General features: G+C 38.4%; 1 protein-coding gene across 1 annotated transcript in view; it reads left to right on the top strand.

The window, feature by feature from the left end:
- The window catches only part of ADGRV1 (adhesion G protein-coupled receptor V1), a 456,854-nt gene that overhangs the window by 377,438 nt on the left and 54,233 nt on the right, over positions 1-25,183 (top strand). Inside the window, exon 80 of the mRNA XM_046668226.1 lies at positions 17,333-17,454. Within this exon, the coding sequence (XP_046524182.1) occupies positions 17,333-17,454 (122 nt within the window). The remainder of the gene's footprint in view (positions 1-17,332; positions 17,455-25,183) is intronic.

Raw genomic sequence — 25,183 nt, 5'->3', positions numbered from 1 at the left:
AAGAAGAAAAGGGACTGATAATTTGTGGCAGAGCTGGGGTTTTCTAGAACTCAAGTTTCCTGACTATCTTTATCTCAGTGAACTGCCTTTTACCTGGTCTCATTTGAATCCTGAGGAGGACAGGGTAGTTCTCTATTCAAACTATTTCAGTACTAAACTGTTAAACTTAATTTACATTTGTTTTCTAGGTGGACAGAGAGCACAGAGCATGCATATGGTAGGGTTGGAAGAAAGAGTGAAAGGCTGGATTGCAGATAAGTGACAGGTGTGAATTGACTTGGCCTTGATGGTCATAGTCATTATCATCATCACCACTACCAATTAAGACTCACCATATGACAGACAATGTGCTAAGCATTTTGTATACATTATCTCAATTTTTATAAGAAGTTTGTGAAGCAAATGTTATTATTCCTGTAGTCAGACAAGAAGATCAAGGAAATGAGAGGCTTAGGAAAGTGTCCAATTAGTTGGAATTAGAAACACAGGTGACACTCAAGCTCTCCACAGCTGCCATTACTGCTAACACCAATATGTCACCACTTAACCATTTTGTTATCCAAACTTTCAGTTAGAAAAATAACACGTAAACATGAAGTTAAACCTAGAGAACTCTAATTCAATAAAAGTAATTATTAGACCCCATTCCCCAGGAAGAATTTGAAGTGATCTGGTCTGGCAAATTAGCCCTTCATCTTCTGATTTCTAGGAAATAATGCCCCCTCTGTATGGTTCTGAAACATGCCTGGTTGTCCTCAGTGTTCTCATATGTAGTGAAGGCATAATGATAATGCTTAACTTTATAGAGCTGTTTGAAGGATTAAGTGTCCATTTATATAAAGTTTTTAATACACTCTGGAACATATTAAGCAGTCAATATGTGTTGGTATTTTTATTAGCATAACAACTCTTTCATTATGTAATTGGTGCAGAATACAGTCAGATATGTAACTCCTTTGTCCTGTACACGTCCTAAATGTCTCTCAAATATGGCTTCCTCTTTCTTCATGATTATGCCCAGTATATTAATCAGCTAGAGCTGCCATAACGAAACACCATAGACTGGGTGGCTTAAACAGCTGAAGTTTATTCCTCACAGTTCTGGAGACTGAGAAGTCCCACAGTCTGGGTGTTGACCAATGTGGTTGCTAGTAAGAGCCCTCTTCCTGGCTTGTAGATGGCCATCTTCTTGCTGTGTCCTCACGTGCTAGAGACAGGGAGAAGGAAGGAGAGTTAGTTCTCTCATGTCTCTTCTTATAAGGGCACTAATGCCATCATGAGGGTTCCACTCTCGTAGCTTAATAACCTCTCTAAGTGCCCCTCTTCAAATATCATTGCATCGCGTATTGGGGCTTCAATGTATGAATTTTGCAGGGACACAATTCAGTCCATAGCACCTGGGTTATATCTCCCATCATCTCATACCTAGACCATTGCAACTGTCTTGAGATTGATACTCCTTGATTCTTGTCTGTCCCCATTCCACACTGAACCATCCAAAAGGTGAAGTTGTCCCATCATTAAAATCATGCAGTAGCGATCCTTAGACTGTAGGATAAAAGTAAAATTCCACTACTTCTCCACGAAACTCTCTGTATGCTCCAGCCATTTTGAACTAGTGCTATTGACTAAAAGTGACATGATTTCTGCTAAGTGTAGACTTAACCAACTGAATTCACTCTCACTTGCTGAGTTCATCATTTATGGTGGTCAAGAAGGAGAGGGAAAGGAGTGGAAAGTAATTTCCATCTTGATATCCATCATGAGTAGACTTCAGTAGGATGTTGGTGGAAGATAATGGTCAGCATGGTATACGTTTAAAGCCAGTGTCTGAGAACATCACAGCAGCATTGTTGCTCAGGTGCATTGCTCAGACTTTGGCCTTCAGTGTGGTTGGCATCTTTTTTGATATATGTGTACGATTGCCATGTGTCAGTTTGACCCAGAGAATCAATGAAACTTTCTCAATGGTTACAATTTTTGTATATAGGTTAAGTGAGTTTCCCATATATTTCCTGGCAGTTTTTCTCCAAATTAATAGAAAGTTTAAATTTTAATTTTCCTGGCCTATTCCACTCTTTTAAAGGACTTCCCCCCTGCCCCCCGAAGTCCTTCTTTATTTATCCTGGAAAAATTACCAATGAGGCCTTACTTTCTACTCCTTTGAAGGGTACATAAAACAGTTATTCATGTTTACAGCTTTGATCTAAGAGCACATTCATTTTTTTTTAACGGATGACTAAAGTCTTCTGTTCAACTCTTGGCTGATGAAAATACAATTTCTGATTTTTTTTAGTATGTCTCTCTAAAATTTGTACAGTCATGCATCACTTAACAACAGGGATTTGTTCTGAGAAATGCATCATTAGGCGATTTCATCATTGTGAACATCACAGAGTGTACTTACGCAAACCTAGATGGTACAGCCTACAACACACCTAGCCTATATGGTACTCATCTTATGGGACCACCATAGTATATGTGGTCCATCGTTGATTAAAAATACCATTATGCAGCATGTGACTGTATTCAGACCATTGCCAAAGAATGTATATAAAACTCTATTAGAGAGCAGAAAAATCAGCTTTTCAAGGCTGTTTTATCTTGGAATATTTATGGCATTGAAAGCTCTATTTTCCCCCTTGCCCTGGTATATGAACCACCTCAATTGGTGTCAACATGGTGATCCTGTAATACACCAAACTCTCTAATCAGCCGAACCCCAAGTTCTTAGGTGTAAATTCCATTCTTGATTTGCAACTTTTCCATGTATTATTTATTGCCATTCTCATTATTTAGAAATATGATTCGGTGCCTACACAGTTCTTTAGAAATATATAGTCACAAAATAATAGTTTGTTTTAGTCAACACTTTAATCAAGTGGTACAATATTAGAGAGAAGATCCAGAAATAAAGAAAAATAGGGTTGCTAGGACAAGAGAAGTAGGAAGTGGGAGCAAGTAATCTGGAGAATTTGCGATTTCATCATAAATTTCTTTAAAAATATGTAATTGACACAATGCCTGTGACCATAACACCATACTTAGTAGTTTACATATTAAAAAACAGAAAATTGGAGGCTGGCACAGTGGTGTAACGGTTAGGTTCGTGTGCTTTGCTTCACGGCCCAGGGTTCGCTGATCCCAGGTGCAGGCCTATGCTCTGTTTATCAAGCCATGCTGTGGCAGGTGTCCCACATATAAAATAGAGGAAAGTGGGCACAGATGTTAGCTCAGGGCCAATCTTCCTCAGCAAAAAGAGGAGGATTGGCAGCAGAAGTTAGCTCAAGGCTAATCTTCCAAAAAAAAAACCTCAGAAAGTTGAATAGAGGAAAATGGGCATTTTTATAATAAGTTGTTTCTTTTCAGAAGAACGCCAGATCAAAGGTGAAGTTTGAATTTCATTGGACCAGAAGGGAGTAGCAAATTTGGTCTGATCCTTTCACAAAAGGGCTCTTTCAGTTGCCTTATCCTAACTGAAATGGTCTGCCTCATAAAAGATCACTTTCCTTACAACCAGTTGCAAGAGGCCATTCCTTCCAACTAATAGGATGTCAAAAATATTTGTGTTCCTTCCTGCAATTCAAGGTCACTATGTCCCTGCTTAATAATTTTTCCTATTTTTACATCTGTGCTTTTTGCTTCCGCCACCCTTTTCCTACCCATGTTACTGTGATTACCATTTTTCATGATATCCTCCCTTCCTGGGTCACAATTTCCCTTTCCACATCTCTCTCTGAACACAACATCTCTCTGCCCCCTCTCCCAGTTCCTCACTCCTACTGGTTCTTTATCCTCACTGTGACCTCCCATCCCTCCACTCTGTGATTGGACATTCCAACGATATTTTCACTAGCTCTCTTGATTTCCTCACCAACTTGGCTCCCTCCTTGGGCAGTTTGGCCAATCACACAGTCCAGTCTATGCCACACACTTTTCTTTTTCCAGCCAATTAGTGCTACTCTGTAATAGATACTACTGTAATTTATTCTAAGTAACCTTAACTGGGCCATCTCTGCTTCTCAGATATCCTTTGGATTATCTTGAATTGGTTCTTAAGTCATCTTTGAAATAGATTCCACTGCCCTTAAGTTTTGTGCTTAATACCTTCTGTTCTCACCCTCTATACAAGATATGAAAACAACATGATGTTATCTCACTCAACTTTCCTTATTTTTATCTGATCATTTATGTTTGTTGTCTCCCTTCTGTCAACCAAAATAACCAGTAACCACTGTAGATAGGAGAGATAAGGTGAGTTTTACTTGAGCCAAACTGAGGATTATGATCTGGGAAGGCCTTTCCAGAAAGGAAAAAAAGTGTTCGGGAGAAGCATGGTTTTCAGTACAGTCTTATACCTGTTTAGAACAAAGAACATACATTAAACACGCCCAGGATACATATTCATCAAGGTTTCAAAGAAGTATTCACTTGCAAATTAGCAGATCAACAGGACTCTGATGTCAGAAAAGGGACTAATACTGGCGTTACCAATGAGGAGTAGGAGGGGAAGTATGCATTCTTAGGAGAGTGTATTCTTTCCTTCGGTGGTTAAAGCGGTGTACAACGTATGTTTGATAGGCCATAAGTCAGGCTTTTTTAGTTCAGGCCGAATCAGTTTTGAACCCCAGTAGTTACCCCAAATACCTCAATATGTGAAAATCTCTTGTCACTTCTTCGCTGCTGTTCCTCCCATTTTAGCTAAGGACATAAATAACTCATTCTTACCAAAGCCAACCCTCCCCATTATGCCCTTCATCTATTTTCCCTTCTCTTGGAACCTGTTTCATTAAATTTTCCACAGTTGCCTTACGTCTTAAATCTCTCTCTCTTCTGGGTCTTTCCTCTCCATCTAAAAACATGCATCATTTTTCGCTGCCTGAAAGAGCTTGTTCATAATGCTGCTGCCCCATCAAGTTACTTCCCTGGCTCTCTCCTTCACCAACAGACTTCTTGAAGAGTAGTCCCCAGGAGCTACCTGTCTATACTCCTCACCTTCTGTCCCCTGCCAAGCCTTGAGAGTACCTTGCTTATTCTGTCTTTCATCGCCTGTAACCCTGGACACCAAATCTGCTGACCTCTCTTCTCATCTCCTTATCCTTAAACTCTTCCCAAATCAGTACTGATAGATAAATCAGGACTTGCTTGAATAGTCTGTCTCCCTTGGTTTTCATGATACTCTCTTCTTTTTATTTTCCTGCCAAATCCCAGGCCATGCCTCATTCTTGTTATTCATAATTCTGGAGTATGTGTGTTTGTCAGGGATTGCCTTTGCCTTTTTCGTATCGTAGTGGTAATTTTCAAATCCATCAACTTGAGCCCTACTTTTCTTCCCAACTTCTTCTCTGTCTCTTCCTGAGAATAGTATCTTGTCCTTAGGAAGTATAACAATTGTCATCAACTTTGCTCCTCTGCCTGCCTCAGTTGCTCTGATCTCTGTGTTATTCTTTCTCCCCTTCCTTCTCTTCTTCTTCTTAATCCTTTTATTATGTCAATGCAAAATAACCAATAACCCTTCTATAGATAAGAGAAGTAAAGTGAGTTTTACTTGAACCAGAATGAGGATTAGAACCCAGAAAGGCCTTACAAAGGGTTCCAGAGAAGCATGCTTTTCAGTACAGTCTTATATCTTTAGAACTAAGAACATACATTAAACACATCAGGGTACATTTTCATCAAAGTTTCAAAGAGGTACTTAGTTGCAAATTAGCAGGTCAACAGGACCCTGATGTCAGGAAAAGAACTGATCTGGCCTGGCCAATAGGGCATGGGAGGGGAAGTATGCGTTCTTGTTTTAAGAGAGTGTGTTCTTTCCTTCAGTGTACAATATATGTTTGATAGGCCGTAAGTCAGGCTTTTTAGTTCAAACTGAATCAGTTTTGAACCTGAATAATTACCCCATATACCTCAATATGTGAAAATCTCTTGTCACTTCTTTTCCTAACCTTGAAGCCAGTGTAATTTCTTTTACTTCATAGTCATAGACTTTCAGGCCAGCAGTTGTCAAAACTGATCATCAGAATCACACTTTGAAAAATCATGCTTTGATGACTCCCTCTACAGACTCACTGAATTGGAATCTCCATTGATGAAGTTCCCATATCTGGATAATTTTAAAGTTTCTCATTGTTTTCTGACTCGTGGGTACCACTGTAGATTCTGTCTCTATAATATTTTTGTGTCCAGCCCCTTCTTTCCACTGCGGCAGCCACTCCTCTGCCATTCCCTTGCCTCCGGCCTCCACTTCCTCTCACTTTGACCGCTCCAATAGTTACCTAACTAGGCTCCCAGCCTCCAGCATTCTCTCCACCAATCTGTTTACTTTCCTATGAGATTAAGCTCTGTTTTGATTAGGCCACACCTCTTCTCAGAAATTTTAAATGGCTTTCCATTTCCTGTAAAATAATTCTCTGTTGCTTAACCTGGCCTCGAAATCCCTTCATGACCTAGTGCTACAAACTTTCTTCTCACCACTCACCTTCATGGACCTTTAACTCCAATTAAAAGGAATAATTTACACTAAATTATGCACTTGCCTTTTTGCCTCTCTTTATGCCATTCCCACTACCTTAACCTCAATATTTACATATTTAAATATAGCTCATCTTCAAGGTCCAGCTGAAATTCCTTCTTCCTCACAAAGGCCTCCCTGACACCATTGACAGGAAGTAACTGTTGCTTTCCCTGGATTTTTATGTAACTTGGTCTCTGTCTTCTAATACTTATCTTCTACCTTTTATTATAGGGTGTGTGTGTGTATATATAATATTTGAAAGAAGATCCATGTGTAATTCATCCTTTTATCTATCACATGTTATCTAATACAGTTTTGAGGTTTGCTACGGAAATATATTTCTTGCATAACAAGCCATAGCCAAAGTTTATGTAAAACTGTTCCAAGTGATCTGCATTTCAACTATTACGTTCTCACTGAGTCCACAAAACCTTATTTGGGAGGTGGTAATATTATTCTCATTTTACAGATGAGGAAATTGTGTCTCCGAGCAGGTAAGTAACTTACCAAGATCACACAGCTAGTACATGGCCCTCAAGTAATCTGGCTCCAGAGTCCATGCTCATGACCACTCTACTATTCTACCTTTTTTATAAATAAATCCCAGTCAGCCTCAATGCATGCTTTTTAAAAAAATGTAATTGGCTTAGGGCCTGTGTTCAAAACAGATCTTTTTCTTTTAATTGAATTTGACAGAAGGAAATTATAAAATTTAGTATAAATAACTTTCAGGAAAGCAAGTAATGTGCTTTATAATTAGGCTGTATCAACTTCCAGAAAGAAGTAGAAAATGGGTTGTAGGAAAGATTAAAGGTTTTGAAGAGCAATTTAAAGCCCCTATAGTACACTTTTATAAAGACACTGTAAATCAGTATGGTTTTAAATTAACAAGTAATTGAAATAAAGAATTTTTTATCTTTACCCTCATTTAATTATATAATTTCAGAGAAGTGTGACAGTTTCCTTCTCTCCATCATTTTTCTTTCCTAATGCCAGAGTATTTTCAAATAAACAGTTAATCTATGGTTATATTAAAACCACTTTACCACCATGAAAAAAAAATAGTTTTTTACAAATGTGTTTCACAAACTCTGTAACAGAATAAACTCTACCTGGTTTAAAAAAAAAATAGAAGTAAACAAAAGATGTAGCAGGATCTGTCTAGCCTATTAAAGATGGATTTGAATAGTAAAAATAGTTCCATTTGGGTCTTGGGAAGCACAGTGACCAAAAAACTGTATGGCTGCACATTCATTAACCTTACCTACTAATGCCAAACCTGCAGTACCTAGAGTTAAATAAAAGTCCAATGCTCTCACTCGTTAAAAAAAAAAAAAAAGTGGAAACGTGTAGTTTTGATCCTAGGACAAAAATAAGCTGTAGCATCTACCTTCCATTTGCTACCAATAACAGACACCTGTGAATGTCTAACCATTTAACAATTTGAATTCCAAATGAAACAGGAGAAAAAGAGAAAAAAGCTGGAATTAAAGTCTCACAAATATTAAGGTCTACACATGACACTGACAAATAAATATACAAAGAAAATTTTAATGGTGTATCCATTGGGTGCAAATCACTTTGATCCAATTATTTTAATCACTAGTATACAAATACTGTCAATGTAGATATTATTTTTTTGGACAGCCTCCTTTTCCTTGGGTTATACACATGGCATTCAATCTGGGGATTGCCTTGCTTTCTTAACACAATGGGTCCCCTTTCTTTTATGTCTAAGGGCTTGGCCCAAGGTTTTAGTAAGAATGAGCAATAAGACATTAGTTCACTCCCATATGCATAAAAATCCCTGCCAGAGCTTCAGGTGCTGTGCCATTGTTTAAATGAATGATGATAAGCCTTTATATAACAAGATATCGTACCACTTTATGGTCTGTAATTGTTGTGTATTCCTGAAAACAGCTCTGTATGTGGGTTTGGTATTAGTTTTCTGTGTTTACAGGTAGATTATTTAACAACAGAGAGTAACTAATATCCCCAAAGCTTTTGAGAGATATATAACATTATTTTAGAGACCAAACAATACCCTGAAAATCTGATAACTGTTGGGAGAAAAGTTGCAATTGACAGAGAGGAACCAAAGTAGACTTTTAACTCAAGTAGACTTTTCAGAATAATGACGTAGCAGGGGAAATAAAAATAAAACAAAATTTTAAATTTATGTTACAGTTTTATAATGTGATGGCTAGAGAACCAAATTAAGGAAAGGAAATAAGTGTTGAGGTCAGCCGACGTGTGTACAGATTGAGGATCTACGAGAAAACAGTTCTGGGAACTGACATTTAACACACTGTAAAGATAATTTCTTGAACGCATGGAGTTATATTTAGTGTTAATTTTTCTGAGACATTGTCTCAGAATTGACTCAAGACTTCAGTGTTGAGTTTAAGCCTTTTAAATCTTAACGACTGCTATGTGATGTCGTATCAAACTACCTATAAAACATAACAAGCTATTCATGGCCAAACACATTGTAACCTAATTTCCAAAAGTTATGAGACCATCTAGTAAGATTCAAAATATAGATGTAGGCAGGTTGAAAGATGCATTGTACACTTTCATTGTGTTATAAAAGCTAAGTGTGTTGGAAATTGATGTTAGGTGCCTGAGCTTGCCTGGAGATGAGTGTTTTGAACTCTTTAACAGCTGAGTAACTAGTAATGTAGTTAGAAAACTAGGTTAAGCCAGTCTGCAGTTGTTAGTTGGCTGACTTCATGTTTGTTTTAGAACTCTGATCTTCTAAAAACTTTTGTCATAGTATCCTTTTGTGAAACATTTATGAAATGTGTTAAAAATGACTGTTGGCTGTGAACCCAAATGATAATTCTCCTTTCCATAGTTCCAAGACATGTTCCTCACAAGAAGAAAACAGATCTTTTAACCTTTTCCTTAAGAATCATAGACCTATTTGCCACCCCCTCAGTAGGATATTATCTGGCAACTTTGAAGTACCTGGTTCAAATGGAATTACTCTAATAACAGTTCGTGCAAGGTCCATGTGGGTATGTCTCATCTAACTTGATTATTCTCCTTAGATTCAAAATTATAGCCTGCAAATTGAAAATTATATATAGCTTTTGCAAGGCGAGACCATAATTCTAGGTTTGTACTATTTTTTTTTCAATCTCAATAAATCACACTCAAAGTAAGCCTGACACTAGATTGTCCTTTAGCATCCAAGAGAGCCCTAAGTCAGCCACTGACAAAGTACTGCTATTTAGGTACGCAGCAGACCTTGAGATTCTTCTGAGAATTTTCTCACATTCTTCTTCTTTACCCCTGGAAAATATACTCTAGGCTAATACTGACTCTCTTCTCTGCCTACAGATCCCATATCTCACCTGTGCAGATCCTTCCAAATTAGGCTTGCCTTCTTCATTTATCAGTAAGGGTCAGGGTAAACCCGTGTCAGAAGGTGGTAGGTGTAGGCCTTCCTATGGTTATGTTTACCGTGCCTACCGTAAAGGTATCCTCCGAGCTACTTAAATTACCTTCTAGAACAGAGGTTTAGAAATTGTGGGTCACAACACATTGGTGAGTCTCATTGCCAGCATTTTTATGTGGCACGGGATGGGATGAGATGGGATGGGATGGGATTAGGATGGGTGGGTTATGGAATGGGACAGAGTAGGATAAGATAGGATAGAAAGAATAGAAGAGAAGAGAAGAGAAAATATCAAAGGGAGGGGAATAGAAGACACTGAGAGGTCCTTTTTAAATAGGTTGGTCAGGACGTTTTCAGTGACAGTTGGATGTGATGGAACTTATAGTCTGCACACTGAAAGCACCCCACCTCCGAGTGTGATCTTTAGACTATGTCAGGTAAACAGAAGGGTTCTATAGCCAAATAAGTTTGGGAAATTCAGGTACAAAAAAGTTAAACATGTTTCTTTATTATGTGATATTTTGGCACTTCAAATAGGCACGCAGGGGCTATCTATAGCCATGCACATTTCCCTAACTTAACTAACGTTATGATGGTGATAAGGATGAGGATGAGAATGAGGATGAAGATGATGAGCAGGTAAGGCTTATTGAGCACATTCTTTGTGCTGGGCTCTGTGCTGACTGCTTTATGTGTGTGGTTTCCCCTCTTCAAAAGGAAGAGAAAGTTTGAGAGGAAGGATACTAAATTCAGCTTTGAATGAGCTGAGTTTGAGATGCTTCGGGGATCTCCAGGCCTGGAATTCTGGAACTCTAGAGAGATGGAGATGCGTATTTGGAAATTGTTCGCCCTAAAGTGCTCATTGAAAGAAGGTGACTCTACAGATTATGAATTTTGTGAGGATAGCCAGATAAAGTGAAAAACCTGGCACATAATGGAGAGTGGAGATATACAAAGTCTAACCCGCTGTCACAAACATTTGCGACTGTATCTAGAGACAGAGGCATAGGACTTAAGAGTGGGTTCCCTGTTATCCAAATGGGTTTTTAAGAGCTTTTGGGATGTGTTGAAGGAGTGAAACAAAAAAGAAATTCTAAAATTGAACCAAGTATAGGACTAGTGATCAAAAGTTAGGAATATAAGCTACCCACATGAGGTATGGAGTGTTTCTTTGAACAATTTGCAAATCCAATCCATAGGTTTTTATATGTTCCACCCACAACACTCTAATGCTAATTTGGCAGTTCTGTGAAATGTATGCCCTGTTGTATTCTTCCATAATGTTAGGTTTATTTGCTGAGACCGTCAATGGGTGACTGCATTGTGGGATTAGTGTTAACCCTTGTTAAGAAAGTTCAAGAACATAATTATTGTTTTCTCACCAAGAAATGGGTCAGATCAATGAAACTTCTTTGCCTCCAAGTGTTACTGTGCAAAGGGCACGATCTGCTCACTGCAAGATAAAAGCCAGTCATCAAGAGACAAGATGGTGGCAGAGAAAGGGCATTTATTAAGCGATAAGCGAACAAATCAGAAGATAAGGGGACTAGTGTCCTAAAGAACCATCTTAAGTGGGGGCACAGAATCTTGAAGCAGTTATATAGGCCAGTGAATAATAGGGGAGGGGATTAGGAATGTTGTCCCTCTGGCGTCCGCACCAGATCTTTCAGATCTTTCAGTTGTCATTGATGATGGCCATCAGCAGAGGCTTTCTATGGGGGGGTCATCACATTCCTAAGGAATTCAAAAGAACAAAGTTATTGTCTTAGCATAGCTAGGAGGTACATACACAAGCAGGAGTTATAAAATCTACAGAGCAGATAGATCTCCTGGAGGGTGCCTATCCAGCTGGGTTAGTTCATTCAAAATTAGAGGGTTAGCGGTCATTCCAAATTACGATGTGGTTTCTTTTCTGCAATATGGCTTCCCTTATGTCAACCTTGTGTTGAGCTGGTATCACAAGTATCTGTTAATTTCAGACGAAAGGCCCATATTTTAGAAATAAGGCCTTTTGACACTTTTTTTTCAATTACTTTTTTTTTTTAATTTAAGAATAATGCCTGCCTATTGTTGGAAATAGACCCATAAATATCTTAAATCTGCACTATGTCACAGTTGTGTTCCTTGTTTTACTTTGATGAGTTTGTTTTGGTAGCACATCCAAATTGTTAGAATCAGAAGATCAGTGAGGTAAAATTAAAACAAGCACTTTAGAAGATTGTAAACACAGAATAAGTTTCAGCCTCATGTAAATGGAGTGTGATTTCCATAACAAAGCCATTATTGTTGTCACTGGTGCATAGCTATAAAGCCCAGGCTGCAGTTACAAAGAAAAGAGATAATACAGCACCATACTTTTTTTTAAAATGGCAATTCAATTCATTGAAATCATATTTTCTACCAAAAAATAATGGGATTTTATGTATTCTCAATGGACTCTATGAACTGCCATAAGTCAACTTTCTTAATGATAGTAGTACTAAATGACACATTTCTTTTTGCTTTCCACAAGTAATTTCTTTCACTAAAACCTTTCAAACTACTTTGTTTTCACATTAATGAATCCTTGTTAATTTGAATGTTTAAATTAAGTACTTTAAGGATTCGATTTCTTTTTTCTCCCTATAGTGGAAGTTCATCTAGACACAAACTTGCCTTTTTTAGCATGGTTTATTTAATTGTAGTAAAATATACATAACATGAAGTTTACCATTTTAACCATTTTTAAGTGTCCAGTTCAGTGGCAATAAGTCCATTCACAATGTTGTGCAACCATCATCACTATCCATCTCCAGAACTTTTTCATCATCATCCCAAACATAAGCTCTGTACCCATTAAATACTGACTCCCTCTTCCCCCTCCTTCCTGCCCTTGCTGACCTTTATTTTACTCTCTGTCTACAAATATGCCTATTTCTAGGCACCTCATGTAAGTGGAACCATACAATAGTTGTCCTTTTGTGCCTGGCTTATTTTACTTAACATACCTTTTCAAAGTTCATCCATGTTGTAGCATATGTCAGAATTTCATTCCTTTTTGGGGCTGAGTAGTGTTCCATCACCTGTGTATACCATGTTTTGTTTATCCATTCATCTGTTGAGGGACATTGGGTTGTTTCCCCCTTTTGGGTACTGTGAATGATGCTACCATGAACATTGATATACAAGTCTGTGAGTCTCTGCTTTGAATTATTTTGAGTATATACTTAGAAGTGGAATTTCTGGATTATATGGTAGTTCTATATTTAACTTTTCGAGATACCACCAAACTGTTTTCTATAGCAGCTGTACCAGTTTACATTCCCACCAGCAATGCGCAAGGTTCCAATTTCTCCATATCCTTGCCAACATTTGTAATTTTCTAGTTTTTTGATGATAGCTATCCTAGTGGGTATGAAATGTTATCTCATTGTAGTTTTGATTTGCATTTCCCTAGTGACTAGGGATGGGGAGCATCTTTTCTTGTGCTCATTGGCCATTTATATACCTTCTTGGGAGAAATGTCTATTCAAGTCCTTTGTCCATTTTTTAATTGGGTTGTTTGTTTTTTTGTTGTGGCGGTGTAGGAGTTCCTATATGTTCTGGATAGCACAGTCTTTTATATAGATATTCTTCTTCCTTGGGCCCATTACTATGTTTTTAGGGCTTCCTTTCAGTGAGAACATTGAAGTGATTCTGTTTTCTCTTAACTAATTCACCCCTAAACAAAAATGTCTGATGTTACCAATTATAAATGCATGCTTCAGTAAGCATTGGCTTATAGAGACAACAGAAAAGTTATTAATAGCTCACCAAATGTGAAATGTTAGCTTACAAAATATGAAACTAAAATGATTTTCATTAAATAGAGCATTAATTTTCAGTTTGCCAAATGGAATTCATAGTAACTGTTAACCAACAACATGCCCCTCCCCCCACTTTCATCACCATCACCCACTCCCAACACCCTCTCCCTTTGGTCGTTGTGACTCAAGGCCCCAGAGAGGGTGAGAGGGGCCTCCTTAAGTTCAGTGGATTAGCCATGCAGCTTAAGTTTCAGGGCCTCTCACTTGCAAAGGCCTCTTCTAAGATCTTATACGTAATTATGCTTTTGCGATTTTTACTTTTTAAAGAAGCCTCTCCAAGGTTTATAAATTTCAGGCCCACAGAATCCAGATGTGCCTCTGGTTATGTTTCTTCCATCTGAAATCATGTCGTTGCTGCACTGCTGGAAAACCAGCTTCGGGTCTATTGTTCAGTACACTGAGTTATTTCTAACTGGCTTTCTTCCTTGCCGAGTTTCTGATCTGGAGTGCCAAGCTGCCACACTTTGCTGCAGAGTTCCAGAAGAACCCGGGCCATGGGTGTTTCTCGTCGGCTCGGCATGCTCTCTTGGCTTCCCCGCTGAGCTGTGTCAGCACACAGCACTTGTTTGGCTTGAGGCACTCAGAAGGAACATGCAGGCCAAATTTTGAAGATTTAGTTCCTGGTTGTTCATGCAAAATATGCATGTCCTTTTGTACTCTGCACAGAGCCATAAATAGACTTTTGTACTTACACAGTGGGAGCAAAAAATGTAATTGCCAGGCTTGAGACCTAATGTTTGAAAAATTTCATGAGCACAGCTTAGGCAGTTCCCCAAATATTAGGGTATCCTGTCAGAAGTAAAAATGAGCCTTCTGGCCCTTTATCAAATTGTATGATTTCGTTAAACAAAAATGAAATTTTAGAAAAATTAAATAAATCTTAATAGCTCCTCTCCTGTGCTGCAGCAAGGCATTAATAACAAAGGAATTATTCATCTGGATAGACTGTCTTGTATTATTCTTATTTTCTCTGTGTAGTTATAAATAATAATTTAGACATATGCTTGCCGATGAAGGGTGTATCTGACCAGACATCAGCATGGTCTCCTTCTAAAGACTTTTTTCTTCTCAAAAATAAAAAATTGCTCAGGTTCCCTCTTCCTCTTCCTCACTCCCCTCCATTTCTTTCCTTTCTCTTTTTGTTTTTTCCTTTCCCTTCCCTTCCCAAACAATTCCATCGTAAAGCCATTAGTTGGTGTAGAGCAAGGTGCGCAGCCACAGGAAGCTGTTCAAGCATGAAGGGTTGAAACCCAGTCATTGTGAGGAGGCATCCATGTGAGGGGTGGGGTGCAGCCTAGCATGAGGTGTCAGAACCTGAGTGAGTTTGGGAGGCCATCTCTGCAAGGGAAGGAACAACAGCAATGGGAGATTGGTTACAATCAAATAGGGCAGTTGATCAAATAGGTAAATATGTTAAGAATAATGAGAAACGGATTTCTTAACAACAGAGAAGGGAGTTACAAAAATGGACATGTAGAAAATTGGAATTAACCCTGTCATGTTGGATTGAAAGTGGAAATATTGGTGTGAACTAATGATTTTCATTGTGTAGAGATAGATATAGAAATAAAGTTGTAAATGTGTGTTTGTGTGTGTGTATGCATATACATACCTATATATACTCTCCAGCTCTGTTTACTGAGAGAGCTTAGGAGCAGCAACACCCTAATAGCAGAGAGCATACCTAGCCCCAGATCTTGATTTCTAATGCCATTCTCCCCTAAAAGAAACCAGAACTGGGACAGGGAGAATACAGGATGAGCTTGAAACATCTTGTTGGGCCAAAGAGCAAGGAAGTGCTCACAGAATGATGAAGACATAACAAAAGGCAAAGAAACTATCTTGAAGGGGCTCCTTCTAATCAAACTTAGGACAGTTTGAGCATCAAAATAAATGACAGTATTGGGTAATAACCCATTGAATAAATTGAGAAACTATGAGTCCATATTATAAAAATAAATAAATAAATCAAACATTTGAGAAGGGAAAAGATATTTACCTAGTTTCAAAGTAATGCCACACAGATACCTATTAATTACAAAGGGAAACAGACTAACTTTACAGTGGAAAATCTGTGCAGCCACTACCTTAATCAAGTGACCCAAATGAGCATCCTGAGTAATGGGACAGATTGAATTCTTCTGCTATCCAATGGAATGCTATGAAAAGAACCCAGCCTCACTTCTGTGCTTTCTGCCAGAGCTTATAATCTGAATCATGAGACATCAGACAAACTCAAATTTAAGGGCACTCTGCAAGAAAAACTGGCTAGTAATCCAGAAAGTCAGAGTGATGAAAGCCAAGGAAACACAGAAGAACAGTTTGAGATTGAAAGAGACTACAGAAACTTGTCAGCTGGATCCTTGTACTACACAGGAAATTATTGGAGTCATTGACAAATCTTGAATGGGATCTCAGGATGGTAGTAACATATCAGTGTTAGTTTCCTGATTTGATGGTTCCATAGTATTTATGTAGGGGAATGTCTTTGTAGAAGATACACATGAATGTATTCAGAGGGTGATGGGAGCTCAGGTTGGCACCTTTCAAATGGTTCAGGAGAAAAAACTTCGCTTGTCATACTGTACTTGCAATTCTTCCATAAGTTTGAGATTATTTCAAAATAAAATAAAGTTTAAAAATTGCCAAGGTTGTATTTAATTGTTCAAATTTCCACAGTGTATTTGGATTTTAGGCATTACTTGATGGTGGGTGTATATGGACTTTGAGGTCTGTCATGAGAGTTATCAGTGGTGTGGTCCACCCTGGTGTCTTTCAACAGCTTGGAAATGTGTTTATTTGCAGCTGCTAAGATCTGATGTACTTTGCAGATTTTATAGAGTTTGTCATATAAATATTAAAATCTCCTCTTAAAGATTTTTATTCTGATACCAAAATGTCAAAGACAAGTGGGAAGGGTAATGAAGTTCCTTGATCCTGAAGAAATCTCTTCGAAAACTATTGAAGCAAATTGCACAAGAAAATGATGGGTGGAATAAGCTTAGTGTCGACAGCTGTGAATCGGTCATTTCATCCCTGCTCTCAACCTTAGCTGAAAGTTTGGTGTCTTCTCAGTCAGAAAAAGAGATGAGTACATATTTTTTCATCACATACAAACAGGTTTTCATATCATTTCTGTTTTAAAATGTTGTGTTGGACTACACTAATTTCAGGAGCACACCACTGCCTACCATTTTCTGGTGGAGCGCTCTTTTAAGGAGATTTACACACTCAGTCTCCCCTGGGATGGAAATGTGATTGTATGCCCACAGTTGTTCATGGCACTTCCTGAATGGTCCAGCAGGTGGGAGTGTAGGAGAGGAACAGTTCTCATCCTTCCCATCCCCCTGCCTCCCAGCCAAACAGAAAGAATGTGGACTCAGCAATGTGCCTTCTCTTCCCTGGCATAAGAATGGGATTTCCAAGGTTGTTCTTTCAAAATGGGTACTTAGGCATGGAGAGTATCACAAGAAAGGAGCCAAAAATAATTTTGTGTATAGATGTGACTATGCAGTATTCTGAAGCTCAAAAATTCTTCTTTTTTTTTTTTTTCTTTTTTGTGATTTCTAGAAATTCCTCTGGTTTTATATCTCTTTGCCCTAATTTCCATGACATGGCTTTGGGGAGGCCTGCACATGGCTTACAGACATTTCTGGATGTTGGTCCTCTTTGTCATTTTCAACAGTCTGCAGGTAAGCCTCATGGTTTTTGTTACTGATGGCACACATGTATCCTAATGAACACATGGCATGGAGTTTCAGTGTAAAGGAATCAGGTGTCCACACATCAGTGAACCGTGCACACAGTAACATCGCACAGGCTTGTAGAATAAAATGATAGGGGCTAAATCTTTAACACCTGAAATGTGGCTTGGCTTCTAACTTGCCAATTATACAGATAGGCAAGACATAAATATTTACCCTTCTTCATTTTGACAACCTGTAAGTAAGTACAAAAAGATGTATTTTTCAGCAGGATTGATGTTTATAAACTTTGCAGATGGCAGCCATGGAGGACCTATACACATATTTGGACTGTGGCTGTGGCTAGAAATTAGACCAACTGAGGAATAAAATAGAGAGCGATGTTCAAGCCAGACCACTCTTAAGTCTGGTGCTTAGTGAAATGAGAGTGTTTGGTTCACTCAAAAATTATTGACATCCTCTAAGTCTGGCAAAGTCCGGCTTAAATTAGTTTTGTGAGCGTGCTTGGATAGCATAACTAAAAATTATATAACTGTAGCAAAAATTAAAGCTGACTTTTTTAGTGCTTTTGTTAACTGGAAAAAAGGTTGCACCCTGAAATTAGCAAATGGAACAAATGAACTCATTTTCCTTATTTTCCAAAGTGAAAAGTTCTGTCCTAAACTGAAATAATTTCTTGAATTTACCAGCACTCTCTAAACAGTCCTTATTTTGACCACCATCTTGCAAGGAACGTGAGTAGAAAAACATATTAGGATTATAGCATACAACTGAAATGTGACTCAAAGCCTATTTAGGTTTGCTTTTTAGGAGACACATTCTTTGGTGAGATCATATCCTACAGCAGGATGCCTAATCAAAGCATAGTATCAGTTTAGGAAGGGAAAAATACGAAGTAACTTAAAAGCTTGGAATCCAGTTGATACGAGTTGATATATAGACATCTCTTTAAAGATGTGGTTATAAGTGAGCACTTCCTACTAGCACAGCATGCTAGTGCTGCCAGTACCAGCATGGAGATGACAGCCCTGCTCCTGTAGATTCAAGGAAGTAAACGATTAGTTATATGAGTAGACTATGGAAGGTGCCATGTAAACAAGATGTTATGAGAGCTGAGTGAAGGGCCTGTTTCTTCCTGCCCAAGCTAGCATTTGAGCTGAGCCCCGAAAGTGAGCCACTCAGATCAAGGGCCTTGTCTTGGTCACCTTTGAATCCCTAGACCCTAGTGGAACTAACACCAAGGTCCACACTGACAGCCTATCGATATGTTTTATTTGGTGGATACACAAGGTACACAGACAGTGTTTTAGATTTGTAAATATTTGCTGCAAACTTTTAAAGTTGAGACATTTCACATATAAACCTGAATTTCTGACTTTTCTTCAATGGCAGTACTCGCATGGCAGCAATTTCCAAGTCGTGAGTGGATGCTGCCCCCTTTCCATGGGGCATGTGACCTCATTACACCTGATAGGCTTCATTCATTCATTTTACCTGCCTCTAAATTTGTGACACCTTTAGTGTTTATTAAGAAAGTGATGGGTGTGTAGTTAGAGATAGGTATTTCAGGCAGAGAAAAACATTGTTAGCTTGGGCTGCTGAAAGGAAATTTTAAACAGAGGGTTGGGGGAGAGGAAGAAAGGTTTTGTGGTTAGAAACATAGTGGTGGGAGAGGAGACAGAAGGGTGGGTTGACTTCAATGCCAGGTCACCCTGCCCCAGATGGGTTGTGAAACTTCAGCCTTTAAGCAATGGGAAGCCATCAAAGGTGGGTTTTTTGTTTGTTTTGTTCTGATTTGTTTTTTAAATTTTGTTGGTTTTTAAAGTTTTTAAATTTTGAATAGGAATGACATGTTCATACCTACTTTTTAGAAGGATAACTGGAAATATTTAGGGGGGTATTGAAAAGAAGAGCAGCTCCAGGCAGGTAGGCTATTGTCATATTCCAGCCTATAATGTTCTGGCTGGAAAGAGAGAGTCGATGACAGGTTTGAGAATTGTTGTAGAGATAAATATTAATTAAATTTGGTTAGCCAATTAAATGTAGGACTGTAGAGTGTGAGAGAGCAATGTCACTGAGAAAAGCTTGGCTTGGGTGAATGATTGGGCACTGACTCCTTTAGTCAACAGGGAGATCACATCAAGAACAGGGATCTCGGGAATATGCAGTGAAGTTGGTGAGTTGAAGAGATTTGGGAGATGTTGGTAAAGCTACCAATGTTTTAGTAACTAGGTATAGAGAGAGGGCTAGTAAAAGAGATTGTTAATGAAAGATAACCAGGATAGGGCAGTTTGGAGTTGCTGGTAGAAAAGAAAGCTTCAAAAGAAAACAGCAACTAAGACTGTCAAGTCTAGCAGAGAAGTTCAATAGGATGAGAACTGAGGAGCAATGCAGTCTCGTGCAGTGGTTCTCCAACGGTAGTGTGCACCAGAATCACGTGACGGGCTTGTGAAAATACGGATTGCTAGGCCCCATACTCAGAGTTTCTGATCCAGCAGATCTAGGTGAGATCTGAGGATTTGTATTTCTAACAAGTTCCCAGGGGATGTGATCTAGGGACCACAGTCTGAGAACCACTGGTATAGTAGAGAATGCTCCCAACTCCACCAGCCTACTATCTGGTTGGCTTTAGCTGGGTCAGGCATACTTACTCAATTCTCCTTTCTTCATTTGTGAAGTGGGAATAAATACTATTTAGGATTATGGTGTGATTTAATTAAGTGGAATAACAAATGTAAGGCAATTATGCGGTACTTCACACATGAAGAATGGTTATTTTTAATATTCAAGACATTTAATGGAAATGCAAAGAGAAAGAAAGTAATAGATTAGGAAGTAAGGTTGGTTGGTTCAAAGGAGATTTTCTGGTTTCCTTTCCTTTACTTCTGAAAAGAATCAATAAAGAAGGAGAAATTGACAACTGGAGGAAAGGCTCATTGCCGTCGCAAGACCATGGACAGGGCAGGAAGAACAGAAGAGACAGAAGGCTCATCTCAGGGAGGAGTAGAGACGTTTCTTTCTCTGAGGGGAGGGAAAGAAGGAAGGATGGGTGGACATGAAAAACTATTCTGGAGCTGAATGTATGGAATTTGCCTCTAATGCCCTCTCTTTTCTCTGAAAGTCAGGAAGCAAGGACATGTGTTGAGAGGGATGGGTTGAAAGCTTGAGGTTAAAATAGTAAAAGGTATGGAGCAGTTTCTTGGCCGAAAGTAAATATCTTAAAGTATGGTGAGTTGGAAGATGGTCAAGAAATGACGGCTAGAGAGAAATCTGTGGTATTCCATTGAGGTTAGACATCTGAAATCTGTAATTGAGCCAGTCAGCAGTAATTAAATAAATTTAAACCTTAAGATTAACATGTTGGGCAGTGTCACCTGCCAAAGCACCTACACAGGAAGAAGTTTATTGAGCTCTTCTGGAGGTTTGTTAATAAAAGAGGACTTTTGAGCACTAAACTATATTTCATGGGAGGATATAAAAGAAATTGTTATGGTCTCTTTATTTGAGAACTTAATACAAGCTAAGAATAAGTAAAAACTAAAATATTTCAAATTCTTTAATGAGCTTAATTCCGTCTATGTGACACTATTGAAGCAATGACTGTTTGTATCACTGTTGCCTGGTATCTGGCACCCTGACACATTCCTGGTACCAGTCCTCAGTGAATCAGTCCTAAAAGGAATACCTATTAAGAAACACTTGGAAAATATGATTTCACTAGGATTTATTGGGGTTCGTTTAATTTATAAGCTGCCTCATGTCTGCAGTTTTGGCATTTCCATGGAATATGGGTAAAGATCTTCCAAGTATGTTCCATGAAGACTTAATAGTTATTTTCTTCACTGGCCTTTGTATTCTTTTACTTGTTTTTGTCAACACCTCTGGCCACAAAAGTATATTATGTATCTTAGGCTTGGCTACTGTACTTTGCTCAGAGGAGATTACTGCATCACTTTTTCTCCAGATTCTTATTATGTCATAGCTGCTCTGAGATTGATGGATGAAAGGTGTGTTTCTATAATAGTCTGATTTTTTTATATTTATTATTTAAACCATTTAAAAAAGGAAATGTTGATCACCTGAATATTATCAGGAATTTCCTGATCACTTTCTGAAGATTCAAGGTTGAGCTACCAAATTTCTCATACATTTGAGCATTTAAGAAAATGTATATGAATTAGTTATCAAGCATGATGGATACAAATGTAAAAGTAAGATTTAAGAAATCATTTTAAATGTGTCTACTATTACTTTTATTGCTTAATAATCTTCTTTGAACATTTTTTATGTTCAAAGTAAAGACATTTTTTCCCAAGAACTGAACTTTTATTCAGATTCTCATTGGTCTATCCATATTATTTACATCTTCTTTATTTTTAAAAGATTAAACTGTCGAGTATCAAGAGTGAGTAGAACATAGAAAATGAAGGGGGAAAATGGCCTTTAAGTTTATTTCCTGGGAATTTTTTTTGTAATTCAAGGAGCTGCTCGCTAACATGTCAGCACGTTCCTGATACCTGTTTGCCAGTTCCCTATGATGCACTTGATGTGAGGTGAACAAATCTTGATTTTCATTGAGCTTTATTTCATGTCAGAAGAGAGACCCTGAAACTTCAAAAAAGAGAAACATAGTTTCATATGTACTTGGTTGGCAATCTTAAATCCCCAAGGCTTCAAGGCTCTATCTTTTTGCCGAGTGGGTTTTCTGAGTGCACTAAGCATGGTGGCCACCACCAGTGCAAGACTCACCTCCTACCATCTTTATAGCCCCAACAGGGAAAAAGCTTATTCCTCAATAGGAAAATCCTGAGGAGGACTTAAATTACCCTCACCTCAGATCACAGACCATCCAGAAACTAATCACATGATGACGGGTACTCTGTCCAGGCCTGGGTCATGAGCAGACTCCAGTGGTGGAAAGAGTTGGGTTGATCTCACAAAAACCACATGAAATGGAATTCCCACCAGACGAAATCTTCTCTTACTAATAGAAGATTAGTAAGACCAGTGCTAGGAAGACCAAAATAACAGATATCCACTATGCATATTTTCCAAATTTTCTTGTTCATTGATAGAAGTTTGGGCAAGACCAGGGACAGTTATTGTCAAACCACTAGGAAACTTCATCACTGTGACATCAGTTTATTATAAATATCCTTGGGATCCAGCATATAACCAAATGTCTCTATATAGTCCACAAGAAATTCATAAGGAACTAAGTTTAATATTTTTCTTAGTTCCCTGATCCGCGAATCCAGTAACCTCTATTTTTTAACAAATGATTTGTCATTTCTAAGTTGACTTAGGCTAATACTCATGATCATAACTTTCTTAAACTGTTTAGTTCAAGGTGTATCCAAATTTGGGTTAAGGAATGGAATAATTAATGGAAGTAATCACCAAGCCTGATACCTCAGCTGGTGGTACTGGTAGAACCCTATCAGTTGTTAAAATATTGAAATAATTACTATCTAAACCCCTTCCATGTGTCCCAGGTTTCTAGCCATTTAGGCTGGAAGCATCCCCAGATCTCCAGCAGCTAAAAGGCTAGTGCTTGGCCAGACAAGGCGCCTGCAGGACCGTACTCCAGTGCTAGTCTGCAGCCATTCTGCCTGGTCCGTGCTTATGCCACGCTCATTAAACATTTTGCGTGTCACTCCTAGCTTAATTATGTTCTAAAATATTTTTCTATTTTTAACCTGAACCAGTCAGATACAGATTCGCATACAGCATTTATTTCAGGTTTTCTTTTAGGGCTCTTTCACATTGACTATGTCAAAATTTCACTGACTGCCAATCTTCTTACGTGCAGGGAATCCCATGTAAGATAATGAGGGTGGCCAGCAGTAGCAGGCATGAGTTTTTTGGAGATCTAGAAAATAAGTTTTTGGAGAAGATTCGTATACATAGAAGAACCTTTCCAAAAGCTGAAATGTATTCTTTTTGGAATGCATAAGCTGGCAAGGGAGCAGAACTTCACATAGCGTTGGGATATGACACTTCTCAGTAAATGAGTTATGAGGCCACATTCTTCAGAGTCCTGTTTGACCGTCTCTCAGTAACTGACATCTACACGTTCGTTTACACAAGCATCTGGTCTCGAGATGTTCACTGGCAGTTTTCAAATCTTTCCCTATTTCAGAGAAGGGAGTGACAACGTGGAATTTGTAGCTAAAAATATATAGCTTGTATTCAAATTTCAGATCAGCTGGTTAAAATCTCTCCCTCCTCCCGTCCCTCTCTCTCCCTCCCTTGCTTTCCAACAATGTATCTCTTGTTGTTATATGTTGAATTTCAGCTTTAAAACTAAAACCATCTTTTGTGAAGAGATTTTTCCCAAATGAAAATAGTCCTTGAGGTATCATAAGAAATGAAACAGGTTTCTTTGCTCACGAAAAGGTACAGAGTTCATTGCAAATGGAATAGAGAAGAAAATTAATAACGCTCCTTTAATTTTCTTCTGTGTGAATTCCCATTTAGCATGCAGAGGGGTTCGGTGCAGGTGTCTGCTTAGAGACAGTACATATTTAGTCTTGGCTGCTTCCTTTTGAGGATAAATAGCTCTTGGGAAATACACATTGTTAAATAATCAGTTACAGAGGACTAATTGTTTCAAGACACTCCCTTTGCTATTGCTTTTCAACAGCCAAGAGTAATAAGAAATGTCACATAGTTTCCATTGGAGACTAGCACATGAACTATTCATGAAGAGTGAAAAAGCCATCTTCCCAGAAAACCCTGGAATAAGCACGCAGAAGCCAGGGGAGTTTGGGACTCCATCATTGATTTGTCCCAGAGCCATGTCAAGTTCAGTGAAAAAAAAAAAAAAATCACTACACTTGTTTTGTAGAATAAGATTCAGAGACCAATGAATGCCTCGTGTACTCTTCAAAAGATCCCAGAACATTTCTATACCTTTACAAATAAATATACAGAAGCTAAGACAAGGAGGTGTATTTAAATTGTCTTGATTAGGTCCTGCCATTCTGACCAATATTCAGAAGCATCTGGACTAGTGAAATATCTCAGTGTTTTCATGCAACAAATACCATACTCCATTTGACGATGAATGACAGCATCTAACATTATCTCCTCATTAGCCTGTTGGTTGTCTAGGCAGGGCTCTTCAGACACACTGCGGGAGTTTTACTTTTGTTTCTATTGCGTTCTCTAAACAAAAGTGTCAAGGTCTAGTCTGCCAGTGAGTATCTTCCACAAATACGGTTTTAATAATGGAGGGCTTGAATAGACTATCTTTTGATACCTGGCTCCATCCTTGCAAAACAGGTGCCTGCATTTCTTCTGCCCTAATCGTGTCTTAGTTTCTTACCCCGTGGTTTATCCATGGCAGATTTGTTTTCTGTGCCATCTATAAGCATATTTTCTGCATTTTAACTATGTAGCATGCCTTCCTGGGCTTTGCAGGCCTTTACTTTACTTGTGCAAAGATCTCACACACTCTGATTGTTGAAATAGCAAGCCCACAAGAATTAGAGTAAACAGCAGGCATACCTCCTCTTGTTGAAACAGTTTGGGGAAAACAAAGCAAACAGGTAACATTCGGGGCCAGTTTTCACCAGGTCATTCAGATTCTTTGCCTTAGTGTTAATTTACAATTTTTTCCAAGGTCTAAAATTTTATTCTTATCTCTTGTATTACTCAAATACTGGGGTTGGGAGAACACATTTTTTGTAAATACTTTTATGGGCATATTTTA

This window comes from Equus quagga, chromosome 7, assembly GCF_021613505.1.
Source record: "Equus quagga isolate Etosha38 chromosome 7, UCLA_HA_Equagga_1.0, whole genome shotgun sequence".
NCBI classification, from domain to species: domain Eukaryota; kingdom Metazoa; phylum Chordata; class Mammalia; order Perissodactyla; family Equidae; genus Equus; species Equus quagga.
Note: the sequence above shows the minus strand (reverse complement) of the source record. Positions and strands in the feature narration are given on the sequence as shown.